The sequence below is a fragment of the Hylobates moloch genome, unplaced genomic scaffold (genome assembly GCF_009828535.3).
Source record: "Hylobates moloch isolate HMO894 unplaced genomic scaffold, HMol_V3 SCAFFOLD_10, whole genome shotgun sequence".
NCBI classification, from domain to species: Eukaryota; Metazoa; Chordata; class Mammalia; order Primates; family Hylobatidae; genus Hylobates; species Hylobates moloch.
In genome coordinates, this window is record NW_026652285.1 from 26,344,439 (window position 1) to 26,359,349 (window position 14,911).

At 60.6% G+C, this 14,911-nt stretch overlaps 2 protein-coding genes across 14 annotated transcripts; both read right to left on the reverse strand.

Moving 5' to 3' along the window:
• Nucleotides 1-626: 626 nt before the first annotated feature.
• Nucleotides 627-9,986, reverse strand: PLEKHH3 (pleckstrin homology, MyTH4 and FERM domain containing H3). 13 transcript variants are annotated; one of them, XM_058445723.1, is made up of 15 exons: nucleotides 9,373-9,453; nucleotides 8,805-9,043; nucleotides 7,718-7,852; nucleotides 7,334-7,389; nucleotides 6,914-6,993; nucleotides 6,622-6,813; nucleotides 6,379-6,536; nucleotides 6,156-6,276; nucleotides 5,067-5,373; nucleotides 4,340-4,547; nucleotides 3,976-4,112; nucleotides 3,555-3,687; nucleotides 2,900-3,358; nucleotides 2,412-2,603; nucleotides 1,290-1,882 (listed from the first exon to the last, which is right to left on the reverse strand). In XM_058445723.1, the coding sequence occupies exons 2-15, from the start codon at nucleotides 8,958-8,960 to the stop codon at nucleotides 1,616-1,618; spliced, it is 2,601 nt and encodes an 866-aa protein (XP_058301706.1). In that variant the 5' UTR covers nucleotides 8,961-9,043; nucleotides 9,373-9,453; the 3' UTR covers nucleotides 1,290-1,615. The 13 variants fall into 13 exon arrangements, 9 of the variants coding, with proteins under 9 accessions (XP_058301708.1, XP_032019588.1, XP_032019587.1 ...); XM_058445725.1 differs by lacking the exons at nucleotides 1,290-1,882; nucleotides 8,805-9,043 and adding an exon at nucleotides 627-1,270 and having other exon boundaries at nucleotides 9,373-9,986; XR_009215337.1 differs by lacking the exons at nucleotides 1,290-1,882; nucleotides 8,805-9,043 and adding an exon at nucleotides 1,129-1,270 and having other exon boundaries at nucleotides 2,925-3,358; nucleotides 3,985-4,112; nucleotides 9,373-9,986.
• Nucleotides 9,987-11,867: 1,881 nt separating this feature from the next.
• On the reverse strand, nucleotides 11,868-14,872 carry CCR10 (C-C motif chemokine receptor 10). Its single transcript, XM_032163713.2, has 2 exons — nucleotides 14,764-14,872; nucleotides 11,868-13,587 (listed from the first exon to the last, which is right to left on the reverse strand). Exons 1-2 carry the CDS (start codon nucleotides 14,785-14,787, stop codon nucleotides 12,523-12,525), a joined length of 1,089 nt encoding a protein of 362 aa, XP_032019604.1. The 5' UTR covers nucleotides 14,788-14,872; the 3' UTR covers nucleotides 11,868-12,522.
• Between the last annotated feature and the right edge of the window lie 39 nt (nucleotides 14,873-14,911).

Here is a 14,911-nt window from a genome sequence, read left to right on the forward strand (position 1 = left end):
TGGTGAAGGGGTGCAGTTTCTAGGCATCTGACAGTAGGGTGGCCTTCACCTCCTCCAACGTCTTACTACTTAGTCCAAATCTTAGTGTGTTCACTGTTTCCACTGGCATCCCTCACCTTGAACTAGGCTGTTTAGTATTACTAGAGTCAGCCCTTGTCTCAAGATTACAGAGCTTTACTGAGGTTTGCTGTCTCCTCAGCGCCTAAGCTTTGCCCCAGTGAGGGTCAATGTTGCCCCAATCTCTTCCACTCAGGGCAGAGGAGGTGGGGTCTACCGACGGAGGGCACACTACATGCCGAGCAGGCCAGGAGAGCCAGGACTCCAGATTCCCAGTGCCCAGGGCCATGAGAGTTCCAGGAACTCAATCCAGTTCAACCCAACCTGATAAGTAGAAACAGAATTCAGGAGTAGGGCTGAGCACATCCTGAGTTACTTTTCTGTGCCAGAGAAATTCGTGGGTTGGTTATCTGCCCCAAGCTTCTCTCCATTCTAGGCCCAAAGCATTAGGCACACCAATGATGGGCCCAGAGCTGGACACTGGGTAAGAAATGGGCAGTGCCAGATCTGATGACTCACTGCCCTCCAGCCTCAGGGATTCCAGGAGGCCATCTGTATGCCACTCAGTGGAGAAGGGAGGGTGAGTAACTGCCAGCTTCCAGTGAGGCCTGTTTGCCTGCTCCACCCACAAGCCTGTGGCAGCATACTGGCCAGGAGGAGGTTAAGTCTGGAAGGTCAAGGAGGGGGAGGGGGAAGCGCTGTGGTGTCCAGACTTCCCCCAGAGCCTGGTAAAAGCCCAGGGTGTGGGCGTCCCCAGAGGCAGGGCTCTGCATGATGGGGTTCCAACTTGTCCCACTGAATAACACTCCCACAGGAAGGGTTTGTGTAAATAAGAAACCTTTTTTTTTTTTTTTTTGCTTCTCTTCTACAAATAAATTAAGAAACAAACTAGAAAATTGCCCACACCCAATGTAGCCCTTGGGTGTGGGATGTGCCCTGTCCCTGCAGGGCCAAAAGGGTCCATGTTTCCCTCAAATCTCAGAGCAGTCCTGGCCCAGGCTGCAGGCAGGAGGAAAGTCGTGACCTCCTGGCAGGCTCAGTCCTGCAGCTGCCCCAAGCAGCCAGACTGTCCCTGGGGCTCGTCCAGGCCCGGGCGCTGGCTGGGAGGGGAGGTGTCTGGCAGGTCTTGGCATGGAGGAGAAGAGCTGCTGCAGGGCCTCTCGGGGGAGGGGTTGGCCAAGTAGGCATTCACCAGCTGCATGATCTCTTCCACCTAAGAGAGGGCAGAGGTCAGTGTGCAACAGGGGCTGCCAGGTTCTCTTCTTTTTCTCATCCTTTCTCCAGGCTCTAGGGCTCCAGCTTCCCCACCAGGGTCCTACGTGCTCTGGCCCTGCAACCTTTCCTTCCTTATCACCACTCTCTCCTTCTTTTTTTTTTTTTTCTTTTTGAGATGGAGTCTCGCTGTGTCTCGCTGTGTCCCCCAGGTTGGAGTGCAGTGGCACGATCTCAGCTCACTGCAAGCTCCGCCTCCCGGGTTCACGCCATTCTCCTGCCTCAGCCTTCCAAGTAGCTGGAACTACAGGTGCCCGCCAACACGCCCGGCTAATTTTTTGTATTTTTAGTAGAAACGGGGTTTCACCGTGTTAGCCAAGATGGTCTCGATCTCCTGACCTCGTGATCCGCCCGTCTTGGCCTCCCAAAGTGCTGGGATTACAGGCGTGAACCACCGCGCCCAGCCTCTCTCCTTCATTTCTATGTGCCAGTTATACTTGGTTCTTTCTGCTCTTCTAACATTCTTTTGTTGTTGTTGTTGTTGTTGTTGTTGTTGAGACGGAGTCTTGCTCTGTTGCCAGGCTGAAGTGCCTCGGCTCACTGCAACCTCTGCCTGCCGGGTTCAAGCAATTCTCCTACCTCAGCTTCCCGAGTAGCTGGGATTACAGGTGTGCGCCACCACCCCCAGCTAATTTTCATATTTTTAGTAGAGATGGGGTTTCACCATGTTGGTCAGGATGGTCTCGATCTCCTGACCTCGTGATCCGCCCGCCTCGGCCTCCCAAAGTGCTGGGATTACAGGCATGAGCCACTGCACCCGGCCGCTTTGCAATTCTTTCTACCTGGAATGCTGTTCCCCCAGGTCTTCCCTGGCTAGCTTAAATGGCACCCTTTTTGAGAACCCTTCCCTGGCTTCCTGTCACATCACTCTTTCCTTTGTAGCATTTCTCACTGTCTTCATAGCCTGGGATTCCTTGTTTATTGTCTGACTCCACTCTAGTGTAAGCTCCTTCAGCTTGTCTGTGATCACTGCTGGATCCCCAGTGCTTAGAGCTCTACCTGGCCCATGTTTGGTGTTCCATAAATGCTTCCTGACATCCCTTCCCTTCTCTCCTCCTCCCACAACTCCTTTTCTCACTCACCTGGGGGCTCTGCAGGAGGAGCTGGCTGTCTCCTACCCTCAAGGCCAGGGTGTGGGGGCCCATTAGCTGGCAGGCGGCCACATGGCCATAGCTGACACTGTGGATGGGCTCTGTCTCCCCCGGCCGGGAGAGGGACATGGCCTTGGCTCCCAAGCCCAGGCACAGCTTCTGTGGAGCACCCCCACCAGGCTCCTGCAGACAGAGGGGCAGAGTCAGGGTGGAAGGAGGAGCCCAGCGTTATTTTTGGTGGGGGGAGATGGGTGTCTGTGAGCAGGAGTTTCCTGATCCCCCTATGATTCACAGCACGTGTGTGGAGGGGGCTAGGGCTCCAGGGATGTGAGGGCCCAAGGGCTGGTGACTCCTGGGGTTTGAGATGAGTAACTGTTCTGGATGTGGGGAATTACGTGACCCTCCGTGGGACCTGTGGCTCTGGGGCAAAGGTGTGGGGCTTGGGCCGCCAGAGTCCCCTTCTCCCTTCTCCCCCTCACCGTGCTCAGCTCCAGAACGTCATACCGAGCAGCGCCGAACCCCGGACACTGCGCCGCCAGGGCCAGGTAGGCGGCCATGGCCTCAGCTCGGCCCATGCCCCGTAGCCGCTTCCAGCCGCCCAGCACGGCAGCTGCCGTGCCGGCGCCGCCTCCTCCCTCGCGGGCAATGCTTCCCGCAGTGCGGCCGGCCCCGCCGCGCCGGGCCCGCTCCGCCCGCCTCTTGGCCAGGCCCGGGCTCCAGAGCGCCCCGGCCAGCAGGGCAGCGGAAGGGGGCGGCCTGGGGGTCGGGCGGGGCGGGTCTTCGCGCGGCGGGGCCGAGGGCGGGAGCAGGCGGTCCAGGCGGGGCAGGGGCACCCGCGGAGAGAAGTCCCGGTGCAGGCTCTGCAGGCGCAGCGCCGCCAGGGCGCGCAGCGTGTCGTCGGGTGGGGGCGGCCGTCCCCGCAGCAGCAGAGCGTGAGCCTGCAGGGGAGGCACCTGGCGTCAGGGCACGAGCGGCGGCGGAACCGTCGCGAAAACGCCTCGCGGAATCTGAGGAGGTCTAGGTTCCAGTCACGCCTCCCGCGGGGCTGCCATAGTGATGAAATGAGACGGCCCAGAAAACCAGGGGTTCAGGTTTGGGGGTCTGTTTGGAGGCGTGAACGCCGGAGAGCCTCACCTGCTCAAAGAGGAAAGGCAGTTCGTGACCGTCTGGGGACAGCCCCTCAGGGTGCAGAGGTCCGTGAAGACGCAGACATAGTCTCCACCCGGAGTCAGGCGAGTCCTCCAACCCAGCTTCCTCCGCGGCCAAGCTGCAGAAGAGGAGCGGACGAGGCGCTAGGGAGAAGCCGGACCCCTACGGCGAGGGCAGCTTGGGGTGGGGGCGGGGCCATATGTTTGGGGCGGGGCCTGGGCGGAGCCGACGGCGGAGGTGATGCTGCAGTCGGACTGCAAACCTGCGGCAGGCAGGTCCATCTTTAAACCAGAGAATACCACAGCGCAGGGCCAGGGACAAGCGCTGGATAATGTCCGCTTAGAGACTGACCTCAGCTGAGAAGTGGGTGGGCTAATAGAGAGCAGGGCTGGGGCTGGACATTTACTTCTCAAACCTGGTGAGCACGTCGGCCACGAGGGTCGCCCCAGCCAGGGCTCGCTCCTGGGCGCCTCGCTGCTCGTACAGCGCGAATGCGTTGCGGCTCCGGGCCAAGCCCAGCCGCCCCACCAGCTCTCGAGCCACCTAGAAGAGGAGGGTGAGGGGAAAGTTAGACCACTCAGGGGTCTTGCCAGGATGCTGGGAGGGGTTGATTCAATTGGAAGGGGTCTCTTAGTCCTGTCACCACCACTCCCTCCCTTACCAAAATAATCTGAGACTCGGGGCAAACCTAGGGTCCAGGAAGCGGGAGAGACAGGCATGAGAAGCTGGCAGGGAGGGATGGAGGTCAGGGGGCCTTTCTCTGGCCTCACCTCCCCCGCCGTGGTGTGGGAGTCGATGGCCACAGCACAGGCACCAGCCCCCGGACAGTGCACGGTACACAGCAGCTCCTGCCGTTGGCTCAACGCGGAAATCTCCGCCAGCGAGGGCACCAGCTCTCGGCCGCGCGTCCGGCCCAGCGCTTTCCGGATGAAGCGCGCATATTCCGCCAGTTCCGAGTCCGGGAGTGCCTGCTCGGTCCTGGGTTAGGAGGAACCAGGGATCAATACTCCAAGGGCTTTCCTTCTCCCCCTCCCTCTTGCCTTCTTCTCTTACAGTTTATTTTATCTAGCCGATTTCCTCCCCGCCCCAACTCAAGTTCTTTGAAGGCTCTTCTAAATCTGTCCCCAGTGCTTTGCATAGAGCTGAATTACTTTTCAAGTCCCCTGGCAGCTTTCTCCCAACTGCCCCCACCACTTTCGAAAGTCTTCGTGATCTTCCTTCGGCCTGAAATCGAAATCCAGCTACTTTACTACATTTTCCTAAGCCCTGGCGCTGGCCTGCATCAGCTGGAGGAAAAGCAGCCTTTTCATAATTCCTCAGCCCAAGGGGGGCGTTTTATTGTAATACATCCGCTCACAACTGAGGATCTTGTATTTCCCACAAAGGCACTGTATGTATTACTAGGTTCTTTACCTACCAAGTCTTTTGCAAAAGACCATTCTCTCCCAGCCCGGTAGCTCCTCGCCTAGGCCGTAACCCCCGCCCCGCCCCTCTCACCTCTCCAAGTGCCCCAGGAGGTGCCCCCGCACAGCTCCCCCAGGTCGGAAGGTGCAGCTCATGCAGGTGAGGAGTTGCCAGTACCGCAGGGCCGCAGGGTCTTGGGTAGCCGGGAGCCCGGGGGGGCCTGCAGGGCCGGAGGTCTGCTTAGCCAGCTGCAGGAAGAGTTCATCCCGGAGCGCGGGCAAGTCCCGGCAGGTTTGGAGCACACCCTGCATCAAGGGCCCAGGGCGCCGCGCCCCCTCCAGCGCCTGCAGCGCCAAGAACAGCCGCACCGCCTCCTCGCGCAGGGGTGCATAGCCCGGACCTGTGGGAGGGTGGGGGCGGAGGGACGGTTTGGAGAGGGGACACAGAGCTGCGCCCTGGGAGGAAGGCATGAACCAGGGGAAGGTCAGAGGGAATATAAGGGGATAGGGTGGCAGGGAGGGGAGGGTACGAACGACAGGAAGAGTGAAGGGAAAGCAGTGGTCCCACGGAGCCAGACTCTCAACCTCTGCCTCCCAGGAATCCACTTCCCAATCCCACTAAGCCTGAATTTGGACTTAGGGAGAGGGACAGCCGGGAAGGGCTGTAGATTCACACCCCAGATGCTGTAACTCCATACTGAGGCTCACCACCATAGTCAGAAAACAGGCTGGACTAGGAGTCAGAAAACCGGGGTTCCTCTCCCAGCACCCTTTAATCCTCTAACTTTAGGACCTGGGCCAGTTACTACACCGTTTAGGGAGAAGTACAGTTGGATGAGGCCAGCACGTTCTACAAAAGTGGTAGCTTTTCTACCACTTGTAAAGGTAATATGGCATGGTCTCAAGAGGATAATGAAAAAATAGGAGAGTGTACAAACTCCCGAAGGAACATCAGTAGTCAGAATGAGACCCATAGAGAAGGTGGCCAAAGGGGGCCCTTTTGTGTATGCTGGCTTCCTCCCCTCCACCCTGGCCAGCTTCCAGTTTCACCTTCATCCTTCGAAAAGTGAGGAGCTGGCAGGTCCCTGAAGGATGCTTAGATCCCTGCCAGTTAAGGGATTCAGATTCTTACCTCTGAACCACGCCATCCCATCCAGGGGACTTGGGCCATGGGACCACTCACCTGGGGCGCTGACTCCATAGGGCAGGGGCAGGAGCGGGGCGTACAAGGCTCCACTAGTGTGTCTCAGAATCGGGTTCCTCAGGTAAATGAGGGCAACGGCCTCTGGGTCCCCGCAACTTTCCTAGGGGGCCAGGGAGAGGGTCACCTTGATGGGGAAGGGAGTTCCTCACGAGCCCAGAAAGCTTTGGGGTCCACCACTCTCCTGGCTCTCCCTGGTGTGTACCTGTATGTCCCTGAGCAGTAGCTGGGTGGGGGTCTCCAGGGGTGCCTTGGAGGCGATCACTTCCCGCAATGCCACCCCCCAGCGCTCAGCCTCTGCCTGGCGTGGGGAGCAGAGGCGGACACTGTGTTTCCGACCAGACACAGTCACTGACCACAGACCTGGGGAAAAGAGAGGCCGGGGAGGGCCATTAGGGTCTGCCGGGCCCCTGCCCAGGAAGGTAGGAGAGTCCCCAAGAGGTCTCACCTGTCTCCTTACGCCTGCGCTCTGGGCCGGTCACCGAGCACAGGCTGGTGAGCACGAGGCTCCCGAGACGCCGCGCCCCTTTCCCGCTGCTGCTGAACTGATCCAGGGAGTCCCGCGTGAGCACAAACCAGGCTCGGCGCGGGGGCAGCCAGGGCCGCGCCCCTCCTCCGCGGGGCTCCCGGTACAGCCAACCTGGGGGCCGGAGAGGGAGGGAAGGGACATCAGTAGGAGACATTAATCCCTAGGGGATTGGGATTGGGGGCCTCCAGAGTGCGCTGAGGGGGGTGTCTACCTTTCACAACGATGTCCGGGTCGTCCTCCGGCAGCCCTTTCTCCGGGATGAGGCTCCAAGTCTCCTCCCAGCTCTGCAGCCTGGGCCAGAGGGGAGGGAGGGTTGGGCCTCCACTCTGCCTCTAGGGGGCTCCTCTGTAGGGGCTCCCCAGACCGCAAGGGTGTCTGCTCCCAAGCTGGGCACCCCTCCCCCAGGCTGTGGGAACGGCTGGGCCATTCTGACCTGGAACCAGAAATAGCCCCGACCCCCCTCTTTCTCCCCGCGCCCCCAGCCGGACCGCCCCCCGGGACCCCAGCCAAACCACAGCGTCCGGCGTAGGGCCTCTCCCTTATTGCACAACCGCTAGGGGAGACAGAGAGGATGGAGGTCCCGGGAACATGCTGGGGTCTCCAGACTATGGGACATAGGGGCGTAGCTCACCTGTTGGAGACAGGCCCGCTCCTCACTGGCTGAGTCAGCGTCACTTCCAGGGGACCCTGGGGAGACAGGCGGGGAAGCCCTCAGGGTCAGAGCCCTTCCTGCGCAAGGTTCGTGCCTTCTGCCCTCAGGACAGGGCTGCTCAGGGGATTGAGGAAGGAGTCACAGAGTGGGGTCGTGACTGGGGTGGAGCACGCTGGAGCCGCTGGGCTCGCCCCTCCCGCCGGTCTCAACAGGACAAGCTCTCCAGAACGGCAGGAGCTAAGGAGCCAAGGCTCCTCTCAGTTACCCTTTGAAGATACAATCAAGGGTAGGGTAGGGTGGAAAGAGCACTGGGCAGAGAGTCAGGAGACCTGGGTTCCAATTCCCGCCCCACCACTAACTCACTGTGGAAGCTTGGGCAAGTCTCTTCCCGTCTCCAGGCCTTAGTTTCCCCATCTTTGAAACAGGAGAGGTGAGCTCTTTCTGCCAGGCTCCAAGGCACCCTCTCCTCCTCATTTTCCCTTCTTCTACACTGCCTCCCTGGCCAAGGCAGGACAGGTGGTAGGCAGAGAGGTGAATGAAGGGCAGAGGGACCCTTTCAGTATAGGGCTTTCTCCAAAAGCGTCTTACATTCTCCCATAGACACTCCTGAGACTCAACGGTGAGCAGAGACCCTGCCCCTTTGCTGGGGCTTAGGAAGGCCGGCCAGACTGAGGAATGGCACACCCTCTGGAGGCAGGTGTAGTTCAGGGTTTTGCCCTCCCCCTCCCCCTCCTCCTCCCTTCCCCCTGTCCTGGAACTTCAACTGTAGACTGGGGTCTGAGAGAGGCCACAAACCCAACCTGGAGGCCAGTCAGGCGGGAACCGTGCCATCCTCATATTGCTCCCAGACTGCGAAAGCCAAGAGGGGGAGGTGGGGGAGGGGGCCAGGGACACCTGTCCCCAGGCTCAGGGAAGGGGGGAGTTGAGGTGGAGCATGAGGGAGGCAATGGCTTGGTAAAGCCGACCCTGCCCAAGCTGGAGGCTTGGGGATGCCTGGGTCCTGCGCCCTTCTTACGTGAACCTCCACCTATTTTCTGGAAGGTCTGAGTGGGGCTGTCAGCCACACCACATGTGGCAGGTACTGACCACCCTCTTAGGCTAACTCCCCTAATCGCAGTGCCCTGCTTCCCTCCCCCCCCTCTATATTTATCCACTCTCCGCCTCCGCCAGGTGCTGGCGCCGGCCCCGGCGGCGCAGCCCGCCCCACCCGGGCACCGAGCCACTGGGCCTGCTGGGGACCCCTGCGCGGGGGATGGGAGCCTGACCCGGGCCACAGCACACGGGAGACTGGCCGCCAGTGTGCAGGGGGGATGCGGGAGGAGACGTCAAGGGAGGGAGGTCTCCCACACCAATCATGCCTCTATTTCCCCACGGGGAGATTCGACAAAACCAGTCAGCAGCCCAGTGTCCCTCACCATCCATCCCCTCAGGGGTTTCCCAGGAGCCTCACCGGGGAAAGCCGAGAGTTCTGTCCTGAGTGGCAGGGTAATGAGGAGGGGTCCTCAAAGAGCCCCCACCTCCCTCTCCGTGGGGTCCCCTCCACAGACCCCAATCCTGGGATGACTTCTCTCCCTCGTCCAGGTCTCCGCAGCGGGAGCTCTCGCATCTGGCCTCCGCGCTTGCGAACTGGGAGCGGAGGGGGACCCAGGCGTTCGAGCCGCCCAGCCGGCCTCGCCACATTCCTCGGCGCTGGCGGAGGCGGAAGGAGACGGGATGGGACGCGGGCGCAGCGGGGAAGGGAGAGGCAGGGCCAGGTCGGGCCACGCGTGACACCTCCCCTGCCTCAGGGCCCCCAGCAGGTGGACAGCGCCCAGCCGGCAGCGGGAGGCCCACAGGCACATCCCGAGTAGGGCTGCTGCTCCGAGAGCTCCCGGGGGCTTTGGCCCCCAGGCAAAAAACTCTCCCTTGTCCCTAGTTCGCCAAGCGCGCAGCGTGTGGCTGGAGGCTGGAGCGGATCAGCGTGATGGCCAGTTACAGCGAGAGTGATTGAGACGAGGCTCCGAACCCCCGGGACTTACCCTCCCGCCGCCCGCTGGACTCGGGGTCCGCAGCTCAAAGGTTTCCTCGTCCTCGTCCTCGTCCCCGTCCCCGCTAAGCTCGCCGTCCCCGTAGTCCCGGTGCAGAAGAGTGAAGCCTCGACGGCAGCAGAGAAGCCACCACAGTCCCCCGGGGAGAGGCATCCGGGCGAGGAGCTGGGGATGGGGGCGCGGGCAGCCGCGGCCGAGCAGCAGGGGGTCGGAGGAACTGGCAGGGCTCCGACCCGAGCAGGGGAAAGATGAGGTGGGAGGAGCAGAAGGGAGAAGAGGACAGGGAGGAGGCAGTGTCCTGGGCTGGGGTGCAAGGGGACGCTAGCCAGACGCTGAGGGGGGCTCAGTGTCTGGGCCCCCGGATGGGGGAGGGGGAAAAGCGTCCAGGGCCCCGGGAGAGGAGGGAGCAATGTCCGGAGCTGGGAAGTAGTGTCCGTTGGAGTGTCCAGCCCTGTGGGGGGCAGTGTCCGGTGCAGCGTCCGAGGTGGGCAGTTGTCCAAGCTCCAGGGAGGGTCGTGTCCGGTAGGGCGTCCGTTGGCCGGGGCCCGGGCCGCGCGCGCTGCGCTCCCTGCAGCCCCGGGACTGGCACGCTGGGGGCGCGAGCACAGAGCTGGGACCCCGCCCCCCCGGCCCCCTCCCTCCCGGGGGCCCCCCCTCTCTCTTCTTTCTCTCCTCCCTTCTTTACTAGGCAGGGTCCAGGTTTCGTCACAGCCTCCTCTGTCCAATCCCTGAGCCTGGCGCCGGGCGCGGCTACCAATCAGACGGCTGAAACCGCGTTGGGTTGCATCATGTGCCCCTGGCTTGGTGACAGCGGGGAGGGGCGGGGAAACAGGGAGGGAGGGGACGAGGCTATGTTAGCCACGCCCCAGTCTCTGAGGTCGGACGCGGGGTGCTAGTGACGTCACGGAAGCCCGCCTTCAGGCCCTTGTTTTAACTCTTGGCTCACCAACCAACAAATTAAAAACACTGTTGAGGAGCTTTGGCACAGGACAGAGAAAAACCCAACTGCCGCTCTCTGAACCCCTGTGTCGTCTCAGGGTCCCTGAGAAAGGGAAACGCCTTGGCTACTAAGAGTATGTCCAGACCTGCGAGGACACAGCTCTGGAGGTGGCCCTCCACGTCTGGGGAGAAGGAGTCCGGTTTCTCGAGTTTCTCGGTCTGATTCAGCTCTCCCCCACCCTTTTTTTTTTTTCTTCCAGACAGGGTCTCGCTGTCTTGCCCAGGCTGGGGTGCGGTGGAGCCATTATAGCTTACTACAGCCTCGAACTCCTGGGCTCAAGGGATCCTCCCACCTCAGCCTTTCCAGGAGCTGGGACTACAGGCGCACACCACCATGCCTGGCTAATTTTTAAATTTTATTTTTTGTAGAAATGAAGTCTCACTATGTCGCCCAGGCTGGTCTCGAACTCCTGGGCTCAAGCGATCCTCCCAGCCTGGCTTCCCAAAGTGCTGGGATTACAGGTGTGAGCCACTGCACTCGGCCTCACCTCCTTTTTGAGGTGAAGGAGTTGAGGCAGGCACTCTGGGAAGGTGCAGACCTAGGCCGGAAATAAAATCGAATATAGAGCTCACAGCTCACCGAACTCAGCTGGGAAGAGTGGCTTGGGATTCTAAGGAATTCTGTGGTCTCTGAATAGAGTGGAGGCCTCTTAGGGCTAATATCCTGCGGTTCTGTATAGGAAGGGGTTAACTCAGGCGCTAGGCGGCCGGGGCGGGGCCGCGGCCTCCGCGGGCGCGCGCGCGCGCGCGTTGCTGACTCAGCGGCAATTCCCGAGATCTCGGATGGAGGGTTCCAGGTCGGTCCCCAGTGGCTGGCGTGCGGGACCCTTTGAGGATCGGCGCCGTCTCCGGACCTTCCCTGGATCCTGGCCCCTAGAGGCCGTGGGGGACTCCTTTTCGCCGCTGCTGCCGGAGGCTCTGTGGACTGCTAGCCTGGGCCGGGCTGGGCTGGGCGGGGAGGGGCGGGGCAGGGCAGGGCGGGACGGGCGGGGCCGTCAGGCCAGCACCTCCCTTGAGACCTTCTCGCCACGCCCCGCCCTTCTCGACCCTAGACTCCAGGCTGGAGCAGTGGGGACAGCTTTGCTGACCGATATTAAACCGCGAGAACTGTCGCACGTGAACACCATCCTGCCCGTTGTGATTGTGTAAAACAAAGACCAGGAATCAATGCGAGCGTGTCTAGGAGGCCATCTCGGCCGTGGCCTCTCTCCAGATGAGAGTGGCCTGTACTGAGAGATTACCTAGGAATGGAGATACCACAACCATCTTCCCGGTCTGGATCCCAGGCCCTTGCCTGCAGAGAAGTTTTTTCCCATATCCAACCTCTCTCCGGCCAGCTCAGTGCATTTCCTCTGACCCAGTCCCCAGAGAAGATGGAGTACAGCACATATCCCTCACCCCCACCACACCCATGATAACTACTCTGGAAATTTTCAGATTGCAATCCCTCCTAGGTTTTTCTTCAAGGTGAAAAACTTCAACTCAACTTTTACAATTAATTTTTTCATTTTTTCTTTCCATCTCAGACACTAGGAAGGGATTGTAAAGTGGTAATGTAATCCAAACGCCCACCAAAAACGGGAATCCCCTGCCCCTCCCCCTCCCCCCACACCACGCAAAGGCCCACAGCGTCCCCGACAGTTTGAACATTCCAATAGCGGGAACTCAGTATTTGCTAAGGCAGCCATTACTGGAGAGCGCTCTGGTTGTTAGAAAGCTCTTCCTTACAGTATTGCAAGAGGAACCCCCACCCCTCCTTGCCTGGCAGCTTTCCCACCTCACCTCTGTTGGCTGAGGCCAGGTGACAGTGGAGGGGGTGTCAGTGGCTAGAGCTTTAGTAGACTCAGCAGCCCCCCACCCCCACCCAGGCCCTCAGCGTCTTCCACTCAGAGAGGCAAGCGCGGGGCGGGGGGGCGGGGGCGGGGTGTTAACCCACCGGTTCTGCCCTGCCACAAATCACTTCCAAGTCGGTGACTCAAAAATAGTAACAGTTGTTGGGTTTCATCTCATTTCCATGTTATCAATTTAATGTGGCAAGGCACAGAGGTAGTCCCTTTAGGTCCCTGCCTCTTTCTCAGTGTTCCCCCACCTACTCCCCTTTCCCACGACCCTCAGCCTGCCCCCTCCTCTAGATTTGCAGCCCTAGTTGTCCCAGGAGAGACTGTGGGTCTCCGTGGGAGCTGAACAGGAAGAAAGGCGGGGCCGGCGGGGGCAGCCGCGGCGGGGTTGAGGCCCTGAGGGGCAGCCCGCACCCCGTAGCAGCCTCCGCAGGTCCTGGCGGAAGCGCAGGCCCAGGAAGGCGTAGAGCACGGGATTGAGGCCGCAGCGGGCGAGGGCCAAGCCGCTGGTCACCAGCAGTGCGACATCCTTGCGTTTGCTGGCAAGGCAGCTCCGCTCGCGCGCAGCCAGTAGATCGGCCGTATCCAGCAGCAGGGCGAGGCTGTAGGGCAGCTGCAGCACCACGAAGGCCACCACCAGAGCCACTACGACGCGCAGCGCACGCTGGCGCTCGGGCCCCCTGGCGGCCAGCAGCGTGCGGCCCAGAAGCGCGTAGCAGGCTACCATGACGCCCAGCGGCAGCGCGAAGCCCAGGGCCACCTGCGCCACGGCGCTCGCCCCCTTCACCGTCTGCGTGAGGCCCTCGGGGAAGATGAGGCGACAGCGTCGTTGGCCTTCCCGCTGCCCATCCCGGCTGTAGAGGAGCGCAGGCAGCGCCAGGAGCAGCGACAGCAGCCACACGATGACGGAGACCAAGTGTGCGCGGCCGGGAGTGGAGGGCCGCGGCCCGGCTGGGAGCGCTCGCGCGATGGCCACGTAGCGATCGGCGCTGATGCAGGCCAGGAAGAGGAAGCCGGCGTGGAAGGAGGCCGAGTAGAGGCCAGAGATGGTGCGGCAGGTGGCACTTCCCAGACTCCAGCCCTGAAGAGCCCCTGCTGCCGCGAAGGGCAGAGTCAGGGCCAGCAAGAGGTCGGCCAGGGCCAGCTGGAGCAGGTGGGCGGAGGTGGGCGAGCGCGCTGCGCGTCGGGCTGCCAGGTGGGTGGCCAGGACCAGGCCATTGCCGGCCAGACCCAGCGCAGCCACGGTCAGGGAGACACTGGGTTGGAAGGCCCGGCTGAAGGCCTGGACATCGGCCTTGTAGCAAAGCTCCGGTAGCGGCTCAGCCGAGTATGCGTCCTCTTCATCCCCAGAGTAATGGCCCCAGGAAATCTGGGAGGGTCAAATGAGAGGCGGGATCTTATGAGACAGATCTGACCACACAACTCCCCTGCCCACACTTGCCTTCCAAGCCGAGAGCTCCTGTGTAGCCGGATGTAACAGTACACAGGGAGACATAAGCTCTTCTCCAGACTCTTCCTAGCACACCTTCAGCAGGCCTTGGCTTCCCTTGCACCCCTCCTACCTCTGCTTCCAGCTTCCTGGGTGACCTTGAGCAAGCCACTTGCTCTTTCTAGACCTCAGTTACCTAACCTGTAATGTTGAGATTATAAATTCTGACCAGCCCACCTCCCAAGGTTTGCTGTGAGGATGGCAATATGGAAAATAATGGATGGGGAGAACCTGTATTCTCCAAAGGACATAATACAAAGTTTGTATTATTATTATTATTATTTATTATTATTATTTTTGGAGACAGAGGCTTGCTCTGTCGCCTAGGCTGGAGTGCAGTGGCAGGATCTCGGCTCACTGCAACTTCCGCCTCCGGGTTCAAGCGATTCTCCTGCCTCAGCCTCCCGAGTAGCTGGGACTACAGGCGCCCACCACCGCGCCCAGCTAATTTTTGTATTTTTAGTAGAGATGGGGTTTCACCATGTTGGCCAGGCTGGTCTCGAACTCCTGTCCTCAGGTGATCCGCCCACCTTGGGCTCCCAAAGTGCTGGGATTACAGGCGTGAGCTACCGCGCCCAGCCCAAAGTTTGTATTATTAATAAATCCTAGAGCTTCAGTTCCCTTTGCAGCGCCCTCTCCTGGAAGGATGCCCATATGCAGGCTTTGCCTCAGACCTGAGCCTTGGACTCCAACCTCGGTCTGGAGTGGGTTTCTGTTTCTCTTCTTTCCCTTCCCTACCCACCTTCCCTGTACCTCCAATACCAGCACATTGAACCACTCATGCCAAGGGGGTCTCCAGCGTTGGGACTCAGGTTTTCAGGGCCCAGGTGGGACCCTGGACCTCTAGGTTCAACCCGCCTTTCCCCTCAGCCCTAGTCCCTGTCCCACAACCCCAGCCTCACACCACCAGCCCATTTATCTGGAGGACCCTTAGTCTGAGATAGCGCCAAGAATCCCGATAGGATGGAGAGGCCTATTGCCAGGTGGGGAATCCCATTCCTTCCCTGTTTCCTCCCTCTCTGTAACCCTTCTCCCCCTCCCTGCCCCCACTCCCACCTGCTCTGTGGCCTCCGTCCCCATCTCTGGCTACACAGGTTTCTGAGGTATAGCCACACGGGGTAGAAGTTAAACTACTAGCGGGACAGGAAGGAAGAGGCGGGGAGAGGGGCCGAGAGAGAGGTGGGGATTAGGGTCTACGGGGTCA